The 17,102-nt window shown below is 46.0% G+C and overlaps 1 protein-coding gene across 1 annotated transcript; it reads left to right on the top strand.

Annotated features, from left to right (window-relative positions):
- Window positions 1–614: 614 nt before the first annotated feature.
- On the top strand, window positions 615–14,699 carry LOC143330966 (ly6/PLAUR domain-containing protein 1-like). The gene is made up of 3 exons (XM_076747764.1): window positions 615–774; window positions 2,278–2,409; window positions 12,326–14,699. Exons 1-3 carry the CDS (start codon window positions 726–728, stop codon window positions 12,553–12,555), a joined length of 411 nt encoding a protein of 136 aa, XP_076603879.1. The 5' UTR covers window positions 615–725; the 3' UTR covers window positions 12,556–14,699.
- Window positions 14,700–17,102: the final 2,403 nt, after the last annotated feature.

The raw sequence follows: 17,102 nt of genomic DNA, 5'->3' as shown, positions 1-17,102 counted from the left end.
CAAAGAGGAGGATGGAGCCGAGAGTGAAGCCTGGTGATAAAGTCATTTTTAGCACTGAGATACTGAAACTCTGATTGCAGTCGTTGGAGGTCAAAGCACTGAATCTGTCCGTTTATGATTAAATGTCTGGAAAATTATGACCCTTAATAAAGAAAATAAAGATCCTGCAGTTATTTGGATACATAAGAAACGTTTTGGGGGGTCAGAAGAGCCAAAATGAGCTTCTCAGATATTTATTAGTGTGTCTGCTTTTATTATTTGTTGTTCCTGTAAAGCATTTTGAAACTATGTTTTGAGAGCTGCCAAATAAATAAAGTTAATGACTCCTGATTAAACTTTATTGATCCCAGTGGTGCAGCAGTAGCAAATGAAACAAGATGCACAAATATTAAATGACCGTAGTGAGTTTCTACTATTACTTCAAATAATAATAATAATAATAATAATAATAATAATAATAATAATAATAATAATAATAATAATAATCCAGGTTGAAGTTTTCTCTGCCTTCTTGTCAAAACGGTGACTTTCTGATCACGTGGTACCCAGTGGTACAGTCGTGCAGGTGCGTGCGTGCGTGCGTGCGTCAGCGGTGGATAAGAGGTGAGGCGGCGCAGGCGGTGTCCGGCTCACCATGCGCGGCTGCCGGCGGCTCTGTGTGTGCGCGTCGGACCCGGCGAACCTCCGTCTCTCATGTTGGTGCTCAGAGCGTCACTAAGCGGATCATGCGGCTGTTCATCGTCTCAACTTTGCTCCTGTTCTTCTTCAGCTCAGGTACGGACACACGCAGCTTTCCTCTCTCAGCACTTCACGGGATTAAACGCGACTTTTAGGCTTTCGAACCCAAACTTCCGAACCCGCTTCTTCTTCTTGTCTGTGGGAGAAGCCGCGCAGTGACGGTGGAGGTGTCGTTTCTGGTGAAACTGGGAGACGCAGCGCGCACAGCTTGGAGCGATCAGCGCTGATCCAGCGTTGTCTTTGCTAAAAGTTGAGCAGATTTCTGATTTCTCCTCGTCATTTTGATGATTGAAAGCTCAAATGTGGATGCGCTTAGATTAAAGGATCCCACACCTCTCGTGCTGTTAGCTGTAGGAGATTGTGGTCTCTTCACGCGCGCTGTGGCGCTGCGCTCCTGCGCGTCTGAAACGATGCAGGTAAGTGTACATGCAGCCCGGTCTGAGCCCTCTGCACACGGTGAAACGTCCCCCTGAATGACAGCTCTTCTTCGTGTTTGTGTCCCTCTGTAATCGCAGTGGCACAGTGAAGAGGAGGGTTAATGGCGTTTATTCCATCAGTCTCGGTCAGTGATGGCAGACGAGTAAAAGAACCAGTTCAGCGATTTTAAAATACTCCATTAAAATACAAACCGGGTAGTAAAATGTCGCTGTGAAATGCGGTGGAGAATAAAGTCTGAAGTAAGCGACGTATTATATATAAGATGTAATATAAGAAGTATTGACCATAACTTCACTTCTAAGCTCCTGATCTGCGACTGTATCTTTACTGTCTGCTGTCAGATGCATCAGTGCACGTTCAAGGCAAAGTTTTCCTGCTGCTGACTAATGTTAGAGCGTGAGATTTGATCATTTTGTGCGTAAAATCTCATCTTCGACACCTAACATGTTTAAAGGTGGAGTGTTCCTCCGTCAGTGTTGAACGAGCTGCTCCTCCTGAACACAAACGATGACTGTAGGTAAACTGTGCGCGTGGCGAGTGAGAGCTTCAACATAAAGAGCCAAGAGCTTTAAAATGCCACTGTGGTCAGAAGGAAGACACGGACTGAAAGAGCCAGCCAGTGTGTCCATGAGCTGAGGGCGTTTCACGTGCGGAATAAATGAGTCCTCTGAAGGACACTCAGTGAAGGAAGTCTGCTGCAGTCTTACAGCAGAAGAAGTGAAATATCAACTATCAAAGCAAGACATGATGAAATGTTGCAACAATGTGCTGCTGAAATGAACGTACCACCAGCAACTCAAACGCAGATAAATAATTGAGCGTGGCTGTCACATCAATTTGAAATGGTCAGAGAGCAAGAAACCAGAAGTCAGAATTTTCACCAAAATGAAACTGAATTTCACTCTCAGATGAAACTCGGCCATTTTTTATTCATGATACCAGAGGAAATAAATGGAGCATCTAAATGAAAAATGAGCAAGTGTCATGGCTGATGGTGGAGCCCACGAAACCTGCCCAAAACGATATAATGAAGACAGACAGATCTGATAATTGACTGTGTGTGTGTGTGTGTGTGTGTGTGTGTGTGTGTGTTTGCTGCAGGGCTGGCTCTGCAGATTCAGTGCTACCAGTGTGAGGAGATGACACACGACTGCTCCACACCCGAGTTCATCGTCAACTGCACCGTCAACGTGCAGGACATGTGCCAGAAGGAGGTCCTGGTGAAGGATGACGGTGAGTCTGGTCTCCTGCAGAGCTTGTTCCTCCTCTCAGCGCTCATAAATACGTTTTCACCTCTGCTCGTTTTTCCCTGTCAGGATGTCTCAGAGCAGAACAGACATGGCCTCAATCCAAGAACGTCAGATTAGATGTTGGTGATTTGACTGTGGGATGTTTAGAGTGGAGGGCCTGAAGTGATGGCAGTCACTGGGTGGGAGTGGAAAAGTGCCACCTAGCTGCTGGTGAGCAGGATTAGTTTGTTCGTGGTGCATTGTGCCGCTCAGACGGTTGTATTTCTAAATTAGTGAAGTTTCTCACAGAAAGACAGCAGGGAAAGTGTTTACATGGCTGACGCGGCTGAAGCCTCCTCTAACACCAAGACAGCTCAAAGAAGCAGCTGCTGTGAGCTGATCTGAGGTCAGCAGGGACAGGCCCTTCACTGCTCTATTAGAGGATGAAAGTCTTAGCTGTAGGTCAGTAATGGAAGCTGCACTCATGGATATAAACTGTTGGTTTCCATCTGAGGGGGATGCATCAGCTCATGCTGTGTGTGCAGTGGCAGGTGTGTGTCCTCTGGGTGTTCAGGCCTTTCCAGAAACCTCACATCCTGACATTTTTAGCTCATCGTTAGCTTGATGCTTCGGTATCAGTGCTTGTGTTGGCCAATGAAGTACAAGAAATTGCAGGAGAGCCACATCAGAGATGTGTCTGAGGTCATTTAGAAACAGCGCCGGCACCAGCGGGGCTGCAGCGAGGTCATGTTCACGGTGTTGTTTCAGAGTTTTACTAACCTGAGGGCAGATTATTAAACTCTAGATGATTGGTGATAGACTTCAAGCTCTACGATCCAGGTCTGTTATAAGATAAGATAAGTTATGGATCCCTTGACTGTGTGTAATGTGAAAGGTATCGAACCCACACAGATAATTACCGTCCAGCTCTGACGCAGTTCCTGTCAGCTCTACGGAGCGTTTTAGCGTCTTTCAGCTCAGTGTTTTGTTTCACTGTAATGCTCCACAGATGAAGTTAGCAACGAGCTGTTGAATACACAACATTTAGCCACAGTTCAATATTTTTCTAACAAAATGAAGCTAAAAGCAACATAAATATTGGACTTTGATTTTATCTGCTGTGGATGTCTAAATATGCAACTGTGCTGAAGGCTGTGTTTTCAGCTTGTTGCGCCCCCAAGTGGCCAAAAAGTAAATTACTACATACAAATACAAATTAATGCATTTTTTATTTGACTTCTCTGAAGAAAAGATGAGATTGAGATATTTCAATCTGGACCAAAGTGGAGCACCGACTCCCCGACCGACTGCCTTCTCTCCCCCTGGAGCCGCGCCGGCTGAATATGAATACAGACTGATCCAAAGTGGCAAATATGGATCAGTATTGACCACAAACTCACTGAGTTCACCCACTGATTTGTGGACTGCTGTTTTGAAGCCTTGAGTTCGGCATCATGGCCGTCACCATTTGTTTAGTTCTTTTTTTTTTTTTTTTTTGGAGTCAAGTGATCATATTTGGGCGAGATGGTGGAGGGGAGGATACACGTCGTTGCACCTCTGGATCTGACTGGGAACCTGAGGCCATGCTGTGGTAGAGACCTGTCAGTCACGAGGTAGCCACACGCTAAAGCCCGCCCTCCTTTATCACCTATGTTACCATCATGGGCACCATGCTGTACTGAAACCAGCGTAAACTCGTTAGGAAACAGTTTCCTGAGGTTTGAATCAAGTGAGGTGTGGGCGTAACTCCAGTCTCCTGAAGCATTTACTATGAATATGACACAGTGATGACTTTGCTATCAGAAATAACTTGTTTTCAGAACAATTAAAGCCTTCAGCAGTGCAGTGTGTGGGCAGCACCGTGAGCCTGACGTGGTACTGAGGGACGTGCTAATACCTGAGAAGACATTTGGAAGTCAGCCAGCTGGACTCCCTCAGCTTTGTTCTTTAGCAGCTGTCCTGTGCTGCGCACACCTGAACCTCATGTTAGCTGTCTGTTGAGTGTGGTTTATTCAGCCTCTGCAGGTTTTCCAGTGCAGTAGAGTTTTTCGGACTGGTTAACGTGCCGCTGATGTGTTTATGTGCCTGTTTGCTGCAGGTGGTCACTCTTACACCCCAGGTCTGCTTCGTTTTCACACCCAGTAAAAATTAGGGGCCATTTTTCCCCATTTCTCTCTTCTGCTGATGAGCAAAAGCAATAAGCTCCTGTCTTTGGAAATGTGCTTCCCAATCCAAAGGGCAGGCACACGGCTCTATAGACTCGACAGTTCTTTAATAAGAAAATTTCCGCTTGAGTGCTCGTGTACATCCCGGCCTTTATCTCCCCGTGTTATCGTTATGGCTGCTCTGCATGAGAAGGAGGCTTTCAGCTGGACGCACCTTAACGCTATCACTATTTGAAATGCAATAGATACGTTCACAGTTGCACTGCCACCTCTGTGCAATGTGTGTAAGTGATAAGAATATAAATCAGTTTGATTCCTCCCTCAGTGTACTTGCCCTGTGATTGCCTCTGTAAGCCTGTGCATGCAGCTCTATAATGTGTATGTAAAGGACCCAGAAAGTCTAACGTTTGTCCTCAATGGGCCTATTTTCTGTCTCCTGTCTCAAAGATTTGATTTGGTGTCCTGGAGGACGTTGTTCAATCCATCACTTACAACCGAGCCCTCTAGATGAGAAACAGGCCGGCCGGCAAAATTTCGAGGTATCGCTCAAGAGCGAAACGCTCAGGAGTGGAGAGGCGTGCATTCGAGACCTCCACTCAGACGACGGCTGTGTTTCTGTTGGGCAGCGCCCTGTCTTCCTCTCCCGACCCATCTTCTGTTCCTATCATCATCCTTCCCCTCTGATTAGGTGTGGAGAAATGATAAAAGAGTGTGCTTTTACCTCGCGGAGGACCGTTCCTCTCCCACTGTCTTTAAAGGAGGGATGATTGCCACGCTCCAGCAGGCCACCTTTCATTTCCAACGTCCTCTGCCCTTTTTTTCAAGGAGGGGGAGGAAGATGTACTGAGATGAGAGCTATGAAATTGGCTTGCCTTCAATTTCTCAGAGGCAATTTCCAAGGGAGGATGACTAAATTAATGTAATAACACACACAAACACACACCAAAACAGCATGGGATTAGAGTTCGCTGCAATAATTTTGCAGCTTATAATGGATAAATTATTTATGCAATGCTTTTGTATTATTAAAGTTGTCAGAATAATATTTAAAGCCACACTGAACAATATTTTATCTGAACAATAGATGAAATTGCTCTGTGTAATGGCCAACTCTCAACTCAACTTTTAGCATCTTTCAGCTCATTGTTTTGGTTTTCTGGCCCACAAATTTCCTATTTCCTTCAGTTTGGCAGCTCTCCTCCACCCTGTTTCCACTGTGCGCTACCTGCCAGCACCAAACTGCTAACAGAGTTTGCAGTTGGCTGTTAGCCACTAGCTGGTGATACAGCATTGAGCAGCTAAAGAGACAAATATGTCCTCGGGTGGTGGAAACCAAAACAGAGCTGAAAGGAGGCTGAATACTGGACTTGAAATCGTCAGCTGTCCAGATGCAGTTTCATTCAAATCAACGTTAATGTCGTCATGTTGGAGTCAAGTTTTTCTTTACTGGCTAGTTGCTAACTTTCCCTGCTGTCTGGTGCTGGGCAGATGGTGGACAGCCTGCGAGCCAAAAACAGTCAAAACAATGAGTGAAAACAGGTTAAAAAGTGACGTTGAACGGAGGAGGAGAGTCTGACACTGGGAACATTTTTAGATCTTTAAGATCATTTGTTAAGCGTTGATTTCCTTAAAGATAAAAAAAAAAAAAAAAAAAAAAACATTCATTCTGTGACAGCAGCAACATCAAAACAAGTATAGCAGAGTTTTATGGTGAGGACACAAACGAAAACACACAGTTTGATGAATAACTCAAGTACTCGACCTCCACGAGCAGCAAGAGCATCTCTCACATCATCATCATCGTCTTCATGACTGTGTACAGGACCAGCTGCCTGCTCTCTGAACGCTGCCTTCAGATAAATGTTTGATGTCACGTTGATGATACGTCCCAGTCGCTGCAGCGAGCCTCAGTTTGTCTTCACTCTGAAAATGTAAAATCATCATCGCAGCGTCTGCAGAGGCGGCCGATAGGTGGAGCAGTGATGACGAGACAAATAAGCATGATGCTTCCCCTCAGGGTCCTCTGAACGGCAGGAATCAGAGTGGTGCTCGATGCTGATGACGGTTGATGAACAGCTTCTCATGAGCTGAGCACAAAGTGTTGTTTTTTATGAAGAGTCTTCTGTTAAGACAGTTTGATTCAGACGTGAGGCTGAGTAAAGTGAGGCGGCCTGAAGCGTGACTTCACCGCCTGAACCTGCTGCTTCTCAGCTCTGAACAGTCTTCGGTCATTCTGGGGACACTGGTCCGATGTTTAAAATCACGAAGCAGAATTCGAGTGTCTGGCAGACTCTTTGTCTGCACAGCGTCTTGTTTAGACTCTTCCACTGATTTCAGATCAGCTTTCTTGTCAAAACCAAACTCACTGACAGGTCATGAAGGCAGGAAACCTGAACGAGGCTCGATTTGAACGTGTCCTCCCGACTTCAAGGCTTATCTAAATTAGCTTTTGCAATTCACAAAAGTTAATTTAGTGTATCAGGTAAAGGGAAGTGTGTTTAGTCACAGTAGTTTACTTTCATTTGGTTAACGTGATGCTTTGCTCCACTTCATCTCCGAGGCGTCCGTGTATCTGCAGATAATGGTGATTTTAATGTCTTTAATACACTGAAGGATGAAGTGCTCCTTTAAAATTCTTCTTCTTCAGATAAAAGTTGACCTTCTAGAGACTCTCAGAGGACAGCGATGCTACAAGCAGCTGATGATGGACGTGACAATAAAAGAGACCTGCTGTGTGTAAACATTCACACAGAGAAACTTTACGGCACAAAATGAACAAACTAGAGGTGTTTGAAATCAAAGACGTGGCGTCCTGTGTCTGACTGATGGCTGGAGATGCAAGAAGAAAATCAAACCAACGCAGGTGTTTGACAGGGAGAGCAGAGAGTGAACAGCTGTGGCCTCAGTGAGTTCAGCACACCTGGTCCAGGTGCACTGACTTACTGTCATTAGTCACCTGCAGTGGATTAGAAACAGATGACGTCACAGCAGGAAGCGTCGCTGGAGATTAAACTGGCCAACAGTTCATAAAGCAGTTAAAATGAGCTCAGCCTTTAGCGTCTACGGCAGATCAACTCAGCTGCTAAAAGTAACCCAAAAACACCTTTGACCAAAGTAAAACTCACATTTCACTGCACACTAACTACTGAAGTACTTCTACTGTAGTAAGGTCTGTCCCAGTATTCAGTCCACTAATCTCCAGATGTGTTTTAAAGCCTCACGTGAGTCTTTTCCTCCATTTCCCAGAATCCCGCTTTAAGATCTGTGTAACATAATCGAGCTGTGGAAACTACAAATCAGTGCAGAACTTGATAACTTTTATTTCCTGATGAAATTCAGGTTTTTATCTACCTGCTATCAATCTAACTGACCGTTTATCTGGATGACATCTTAACGTCGGCTCCACCAACCGCCACCTAATTTCACTGCCTAGCCGGCTTTGATTTAGTCGGATCATAAAGCCCACAGAGCGGACTCGTGCCTGTCTCACGCGCTGCAGGTGATTCACCACTGATTCTCCTCGTGTCAGAGTCCACTCACTGTTTTCTATGTTTGAACTGGCATTAACATTTTTTAATCAATCAGCGATCAGAGGCCGGGTCTGTCAGAGCCACGGAGGGTCGCCTGATTTGTTTGCCTAAAATCTCATGTGCAGGAGCAGCCGAAGGTCGTGCACACAGCCGGACAAGCCGGGCCGCTCGCTCTGCTCTGTGCAGCCGGCCGTGGTGGTTCTCATTAGACTGAAGTGTGCGAGTCCTCTCAGCGCCGCACAGTTGATAAGAAATTTCGCCCTTTTCCCCACAAATTAACTGAACAGCATAATTTAGACTGAAGTGCTGACTCTCAGAATTCCCACGCACAAATGAAATTAAATCCCCCTCCAGCGCCTCGAAGTGAGAGTTTCCCTCTTGTGCTGTCTGAGATTCGTTTTGATGATACTTGCTCAGAAGCCCTGCATGTTCTCCATGCTCATAGCAGGCACATATGGAACATAATCACCATGTATCACAGTGTGTGATGTTTGTGTGCATTTGTCCTGAATTTCAATTAGAGCAGTTCTCCTGGCGACGCATAATCTCATGGTAATGAATCAAATATTAGACAATTAGCATCATAATCTAATTAGGATGTTTTACAGTTGAAAAATAACCTTCTGTGATCTGTAATAGACTTTATCTCCTCAACTTTTCCATTAATTAGGATGTCAAAGAACCTGCGATAACCCAAACAAAGATGCTGCGCCGTTGTTTGGGAGCACAGAGCGAGGTGTTCTCCTCGACGGCAGCGACGAGCGGCGGCACGTCGTTTCCAGCGTGCAGCGTTTGGAGGAAGTTACACTTAAGCACACGTCAGGAGGACGTCCACGATCATAGCACGTGACCCTGACTCGTTTAAGCAGCCGTTTATAATTGGTGGTTAAAATGAAGTGTAACGTATCCGTGATTCATTTTCAGTTTAAACGCAGCATTTATTAATAATAGTAATAATAAACTTTATTTCTATAGCACCGCTCTTGCAGGAGTTGCAGCTCAAGTGCTTCACAAGGAAGGAATCACATGCACCAAGAGCTCCAAGAAATAACATGGACATTAAAGGATGTCTGTGAAATAAGAGCATAGCATCAAAAAGAAGTTAAAATACCAGTTAATGCTGAAGCACCACACACACGTGAAGAGTGTGCACTGCAAACGGCTGAAGAGGGAGAGAGTTTGTGTCGCCGACTCTGATCTGAACATTTTGCAGACTGTGCAAAAAGCTGAAGTGTCTGAAAACACTGAAGCCCAATTACTGAGAAACTGTGAAAGGCAGAAAACTGCTGCAGCTGGAGCATAAAAACTGAACCAATGTGATAAAATACAAGTTTAAATTAAGTTTCTACGTGGAGGCAGTAATGAGGATGAGGAGGCTGAAAACGGGGGTAGTCCATGTGATTGGTAGGCGATTGTTTGAGGTGAGAAAAGCCGTCGAATCTGTATTCTCCGTCAGTGACACTTCCACTTTCACCACACCTCATTTTCCACTGACTGCCCTCGTTATCGGCTCGCGCTATTTTCCAATTACTGCTCGAGATAAAAACCAACAGATTATACTGTCATTTACAACTTTCTCACTTTGAGTTATTTCAAATATTTGTCCCTCAGGTTTCTTTCTGAGGCGTCCGCAGCCTTGTTAAGCAGAACAGAGGGATCCTCAGAAGTGTCCGCCGTCCTTTAAGAGGCTGACAGCTCGAATGAAAGATGTAAACGCAGCGTGAGTCGGGGTTTAATCTCTCTGTGAGAAGATGGGACATTTCCCTCCAGAGCTTTGCAACATTTCACACCGTTTGCACTGGATTGCTCAAAACCTACCGGGACCCGCACTGATATTTGCAGTGTGGAAGACATGGCAGGATGCACAATTTAAATGAACACGCAGCACTTCGGGTGTATCTGTTGCACTCGGGCGGAGAGACGAGTCACGCGGCACAAAGGTTGTTAGAAGTTCATGCGCTCATGTCTTAATTTCTTTAAAGTAAAAATGTCAGCCAAATGTTAAAGCCTCCACCCGCTGACATGCTCCAACAAGCTCCTCAAGTAAATCGATGCTTTGTAGTGCAAAACAGGAATAGATATAAAAAGTGGTCACAGCTGAGGGTCTCGCAGGGGTCTCCTCTTTAATTCCTCGGCCCTCTCGCCAAACTTCACTGTGATGTGGATTATAGCTGGTGGAGATAAGTCCGTCTTTCTGGGATGGATGCTTTTCAGAGGAGCTTTGAAAATTGAATGGAGTCACTGGAAATGGCTCTAAATATAGTTTTAAAGTGTGTTTGGGGATTTTTGTTTCTCCAAACTACACAGAAGCCTCTCATTCATTTGTGCATGGATTTGCTGTAAATAGGACAGAACGCGGTCGGTGTCAGCTGGGGAAACTTTCAGTCATAAAATCACAAAACTAAGCCTGGAGGTTCTGGAGCTCCTCGTGGGCACAGATGGGCGCTCGATGAATTATCTAACAAAAGGTTCACAAATGAATTCGCAAGAATCAACTCAGGAACTGATGATAATTAATAGATTTCTAGGTAGTCGCTGAATAACTTAATCGAGGATGATGCAAAATAGGTTTGCTGAGGACAAACGCTTACAGAGTTCAGAAAGTTTCTGTAGGAAATGCAAATGAGTCGAGGCGGGAGAAGCCACGAGCAGCGTTCCTCAGTCCAGAGGTGAACGCCTGAGCCAAACGTCTTCGTCTCCACTCATCAGACACTCCGGCTAACTACCAACAAGCGTGCAGTGTGAGCATGGACGCTGCTGCTTCTTCTGAGAGGACCACAGTCTTGGATTTACGTTTGTGAGCTCTCACGGTTGAATCTTCGCACTGTCCTCTGCAGCTGTTTACTGTGCTTACACTGAGTGTGTGTTGTGGAGGCAGACGGCGATAAATAATGTTCAGGCTGAGCTCTTCTGTGTCTGATTTTCAAGGATGTCATCATGGAAAACATTCAGATTTTAGTGCATCTCGCCTTAAAAGCACCTCATGCGGGTGTTGTTCGGGCTGATTAGACCTGACGTTGGTTGGAGCTCATGAGGGTGAAGGTGCAAACAGGCTTTTTTCAGGGCAGATAGCAGGAAAAGCACAGGAGTGATGATGATGATGATGATGATGACGATGACGGCTGCTTTCCATCCAGGACTGCGGCTGGAGTTTGGTGACGTGCTGTGATTCCTCACGTCGCTCCAACCAGCTTCAAGCTTACTCTTTGTCTAATCAGACAGAATAACTGCCATCATTAATGCTGTTGTGGCCATTCATCTTAGATTTAATAGCCTCACTCATTTGTTGTTATGTAAGCCTGTGAGTTGTGTGCTGGAGAAAAAACACAGCAGATGGAGACACTAACAGGTCCAAAGTTTGGATGGCTCAAAGGGAAAGGAAGCCACAGCCCGAGCTGACGGCTGATAGGTTAGACTGACTGCAGGTTTCTCTCACACAGCTACCTCAGCGCGTCCCTGCAACTCCTCAGTTTGTACGATTAACCGTCTAATATATGTTTCTGCAGGACCGTCCTGTTCTCCTTCAGCCTGTCTTTGACATCTGAGGCTGAAACTAACTGTACCAAAACCAACTGTGCGGCTAGTTAGCAAAAGATTCTTCTGGCTTAAAAATACCTCAGTTTTTCACCACAAACACGTCTGGAAAACATCCCGCCGTCTTCTTAAAACTACAGTATTGTGGCTAAAAACACTGATTGATCAGTGGTCTGCTGCTCGGCGTCGTCCCTCCTCCTCCTGAAGAGTCTGGCCTACGTCACTTTAATACCTGTTGTAGGAACACTGATTTGAAAAGTACAAATTCTGCACATCCGTGGTTTGTAGAAACGTAACATGCCAACATGTTACTGTGGCGACTGGGCTGGGGGAAGCGTTCTCTTTAAAGTGTCTTTGGAGAAGAGGAGTCACACTGAGAGCAGCAGATAAAAAGCACGGAAAGCTTAGTTTTCCTCATTCACTGACTATTATATTACAAGACACCGACGGTGACAATTTTATGCAAATCTTGCACAGACACAGAGGAGAGCTCAGTGTCCTGACTGCAGAATGAGTATAAGCCCAATTATACACAGATGTCTCCCTTTAAGATGTGTCCCTTGATGAAAGAATAGATCCTATTTATCCTTAATTACATGCCCCCATCTCACTGTTTCTGCCTTTGTTCCCTCTCACACCCTCTAATCCTCTCATTACCAGTTTAATGCGTCCATTTTTGTTCTTATTTCAGGGATTCACTACCGCAAGTCCTGCGCCTCGTCAGGAGCCTGCCTCATCGCTTCCTCTGGTTACCAGCAGTTCTGCACCGGCAAGCTCAACTCCGTGTGCATCACCTGCTGTAACACGCCGCTGTGTAACGGACCGCGCCAGAAGAAACGCCCCCAGCCGTCGGCCGCCGTTACCCTGCAGCTCCCCGTGTTTCCCCTCTACATCCTCCTCCTTCTGTCCTCCCTGTGCTGACAGACCTTCACACACTGGCTTAAGATGTGAATTGAAACTGCTCCGGACAGAGGAGACAACGTGAGCTGGAGCTGTGTTGAGCGAGACGGAGACGAATGCAGAAAGGTTTATTCTTTAAGGCCTGTGGAAGCTTTGTACAGTGTTTGTTCTCTTGACTCCGTGGCTTTCTGTCGCAGCTCGCCTCCTAAAAAAACATTTTCTCATCACGAGTGTCAAGTCACAAACATGATCATGGTGCAGCTGCAGGGGAGCTGGGGAGGTGACGTGGAGGACAGTGCCGTGGATGAAGCGGCTTCCGGGTATTTTGTCGGGCAGCAGGTGGCTCATTCTCATCAGTCTTTATTCGCTCGCGCCACAAAGTCAAATGAGACAGCGTGCAGGAAATACAGTCAGTTCAGATCCATCATTCATGTATTTTGCTGCGTTTATGAACTGAAAAGACGATGTATGATATGCATGACAATGATTCTGGAAAGAACAGTTCAGTCAGGAAGAAAAATGTGTCAGATGAAGAACAACAGACGTGCCAGTGATGATATTAAAGCCACCTACAGCCCTCAAACCTCTCGGAGGTACAGCATCATTGCATCAGAGTGACAGCTCTCTGCAACAGCCAAAAACAGTGGAAGCCGTTAGAAAGTTCAGTTTTTATCCTGAAACTTTCCTCCACTGGTTCTGTGACTGCAGTCTGCTCAGTGCAACCAGAGCATGTTTTAAACTATTTCCCCCACATTTGTTGCATCTCTAATGAGTGAAATTTGGAGCAGTTTGTACTGAGATGCAGCAGCTGTAGTGCCATCAGCACGTGGTGTGATGCAATTATCAAATCATGTAGGTGACTGTCCAGGATGCTGGACCACGCAGACTTTTTGGGCTTCACCCGCCGGTCACCTTAAAAAGAGGCTTCACGGCGGCACTGAACGTGGCTGTAGAAGTGTACCATCAGGGACTGTGTGAGGCTTCAGGGTGGGTTTCTCCACAGATTAATCCAGAGGAGATAAACTCCATCTAAATGTAACACTGAGCTGCTTCTGCAGAGGTCGAGTCTGTTCAGTGGCTGTTTTGAAGGTGATCTGAACCTTGAAGGTGCCCTGTGGAGTTTTCCTGTGAACAAAGACAGTAGTGTTTACACTGTGTGTGTGTGTGTGTGTGTGTGTGTGTGTGTGTGTGTGTGTGTGAATGAAGCCATGCGGAAGTGCCAAAAACTGCAGTTCCTCAGATGGCCACTTGAGGCTGGCTCCAAATTCCCATAGACCCCCATTAAATTAATTAAAATGGCCAAATTTACTGCAGAAGTAAACATGTTTACAGTTTGGTGCAAAAAAAAAAAAAAAAAAAAAGGTGTTTTCATGAAGGCTCTGACCACAACACACAGGATACCACCAGTACTTTATTTATTGTCAGTTAACATATGAACCTATGGGCGCATTTACATCATCATGACATCTGATTGGTTATTCACTGCAGACACACGGTAGATAAACGGAAAAGTCGCTCAGCAAAAAGGTTTTGTAGGCTCACTCTGGAAGTTTTGATGGAGCTGATAGTACAAAGAGTCATTTTCATTCGTGATGCTTAGAAATTGTTATTCTTCATGTTACAGCCTTTCCTACTGTGATGAGTGTTTGGGGACAAAGTCTGTTTGGGCCAGTGGACATTAAGTGACCTGCAACTGTGGCCAGAACGGCCTTCAGCTCAGAGCTGTTCCTGAAGCCTTGTTATATGCGCCACACAGTTGCAGCTGTGCCCTCTGCAGTCAACAGGAAAGCATAATGTGCCACCTGCATGCTTATGAGTGCACATGTGTGTCCTCTGAAGCACCGCGAGTGGTCAAAAACTCCACTGGGTACCTTTAACCTGAACTCAAGCTGTGGGTTTCATGCTTAACTGAATATCTGAGCTTTGTGTAATCATTTTCTGACCAGACTAGTTCACTTTCTTTAAGGTAAATGTCTCTTTGGAGAGTCCCATCCAGCTTGCTATTGTGCCAAATTGTCAGCTGAGTGTGATCTGTCAGTGAAACACTTTGTGCTGTGTTTGCTGTGCATAAGGAATATCTCCTTTGTTTGTGACGGCACAGCACAGGCACCCTCGGTTTGTTTCTACTGTTCACTGTGTTGCATTAAATTGTACAACACATCACATTTCGCTCTCTGATGGTTCATCTGTCTTTGCTTTGTGAATTGAGTCAGACTCCTCACTCAGGCTGAGAGACGTCGAAGCTATTCCTGAGTCACTTTGCTTCTGAAAGGTTGTGAGGGTTGGAGGGGGTTCCTCTTCCGTGGGGGTGGGCTGGTTAGCCCTGCCGCGACGCAGAGACTTAATCAGCAGAGGCTGGAGGGAGCGTCCGGAGGCGGCGTGGGAGCTCTTCAGGGTGCGCTTGTTGATGTGTTCGATGGTGAGGTGGCAGCGCAGCACCTGGACGAAAACGTCCCTGAACTGTCTGGAGGAGAGGTTGTAGAGGAACGGGTTGATGACAGAGCTGAGGTAGAAGAAGGTGTCGGCCACAGGGTGGAGAGTGACGTAGCTCTGGAAGTAGGAAGTAGTCCAGCGGGACTTGGGAATGGCAGCCATCATGAGACGGCGAATCTGGTTGGGAAGCCAGCACACCATCAAGGATCCCACGATGAGGCCTGAGGAAGAGTCAGAAACAGAGAAGATGAAGAGAGAAGACATGAAGACTGATGCCATCTGTTCAGTAAATACCAAGCTAGAGCAGGAGATGTTAGCTTAGCTTAGCATAAAGACTGGAAACAGGGGGAAACAGCTAGCTTGAGTCTGTCCAGAGGTATTAAAATCTGCCCAGCTGACTAATCAACAGCTGTTAATTTGTTCAATTTGTACAAAAACGAGAAGTTTGTCTGGTTCTTCGCTTTGGATCAGAGCCGTGCGCGCTGTCAGACAAGTCGACATTTTAGAACAGATTTAACAAACAAGACGTAACGTGTTAATTAGTGAGCTTTCGACAGAGCCAGCAAAGCTGTTTACACTGTTTCCAAGCTTGATTTCATCAAACTCTCAGCAATTAACTGAATAGAAGTGTTTTTCCAGAATGTCAGAGCAGTCCTTGAAGGAAACGAAGATGTTGTTTCTGTGGACGGTCACAGTTATGCTGTAGAACAGAAAGCAGAAGAAGAAGAAGTCGTCCCGTGACGGCCACGCTGACCTGTGCAGTCCAGTCTGCTCTACCTGTTTGCTTCCTCCCCTGCAGCCTGCAGTGTTTTGTGTGAACTCAGCTTGTGGAGCAGAGCTGCATTTGGAGGGCTGACAGTAACGATTGCACAATCAACGCGAATTTTCCCGGTACTGGCTCTGTCATATCATCTGATAGTAGAAGCTGGTGTGAAATAGATCTGTTCTGCTCCTCTCCTTCAATCACTGAACATCGTTATCTCTTCTCAGACTGGATGTCAGTTCTCCAGGTTGTTTTCTCCTGCCGCACTGATTTCATTCAATCTTTAACAGGGTGCTGGATGAACTCCCTGCAGTTCTGAACCTTCTGCACAATCACGCTCGTCTGTTTCCTCCAGGCCGTCCTCAGACTGTCAGAGCATCCGTCTTTCCCTTCAGAGGGAAGAGGAATCAAATAGAATCAGGCTCATCATACCTGCCGATGCTTCATTCCTCTCAGTCTGCTACAAAAACGACCAAAGCACCCACACATGTTGACATCTTACTCACAAAGTGGACCGCAGGGCGTTGACCTGCAGGATACAGGACGCCGTCTCTGACCGCTGGACCGGCCCGCTGACTGAGTCATGTGCTTCCTCTTTGGAGAGACTGATGCATCCTCTTTCTCTAATCTGGTGTTTATCCGACTCCCCTGCAGTGTTTTTAATGGGAATTACGCTGTACTGAAGCAGCAACACTCACAGAATTATCTGGCCTGAGACATCACTTCCTGCTGTGGGACGCAGACATCAGCCCATTTATGTGGAACACGTCATCCAGGACTGCTGAGAGAATTATTTCCTCCAGTGTCATTTGTGTAAAGAGGAAAACAAACGTGAAACGCTCTCATCACAAAGACACAGATGAATGGAGGTGATGAAAATCCGTCTTGGTGTTTGTTTACACGCGGACCAGACGTACCTGCCAGTGCTGGTTGTTAGAGACAGCACCTACACAGAGATTCGGCTCAGGTGTTTCTGCTCTGTTGGCGGCAGTGATTCTCACTTTATGCTAATCTGAAGTGTCAACAAGCTTTGATCACTGCAGCTCGAGTCTGAGTTTGTTTTTTTCAAAGCTGCATGAGACAGTATTCAGGTCCACGGTTACAGCAGCAAGGACACGTCCTCTGAGATTCTGTGGAAATTTGGCGATTTTAGCAACCTGAGATGTGACTGCTTTAGACTGTTGGCTCTATTTTATTGTTTCAAAGCACATTGGAGTACTTGGGAGATGTTGACACTGTCCACACCAGCAGCATGGCTGTTTGCTGGATTGCAAACACATTCATGATCCACAAAGGGCCCCAGTGACCCCTGAGTTTCCCTCCAGAGCAGAGGCTTTGAGCTGAGGGACGGACGTGAGGCCAAGGCACTGCG

This window comes from Chaetodon auriga, chromosome 13, assembly GCF_051107435.1.
Source record: "Chaetodon auriga isolate fChaAug3 chromosome 13, fChaAug3.hap1, whole genome shotgun sequence".
Classification (NCBI taxonomy): domain Eukaryota; kingdom Metazoa; phylum Chordata; class Actinopteri; order Chaetodontiformes; family Chaetodontidae; genus Chaetodon; species Chaetodon auriga.
Note: the sequence above shows the minus strand (reverse complement) of the source record. Positions and strands in the feature narration are given on the sequence as shown.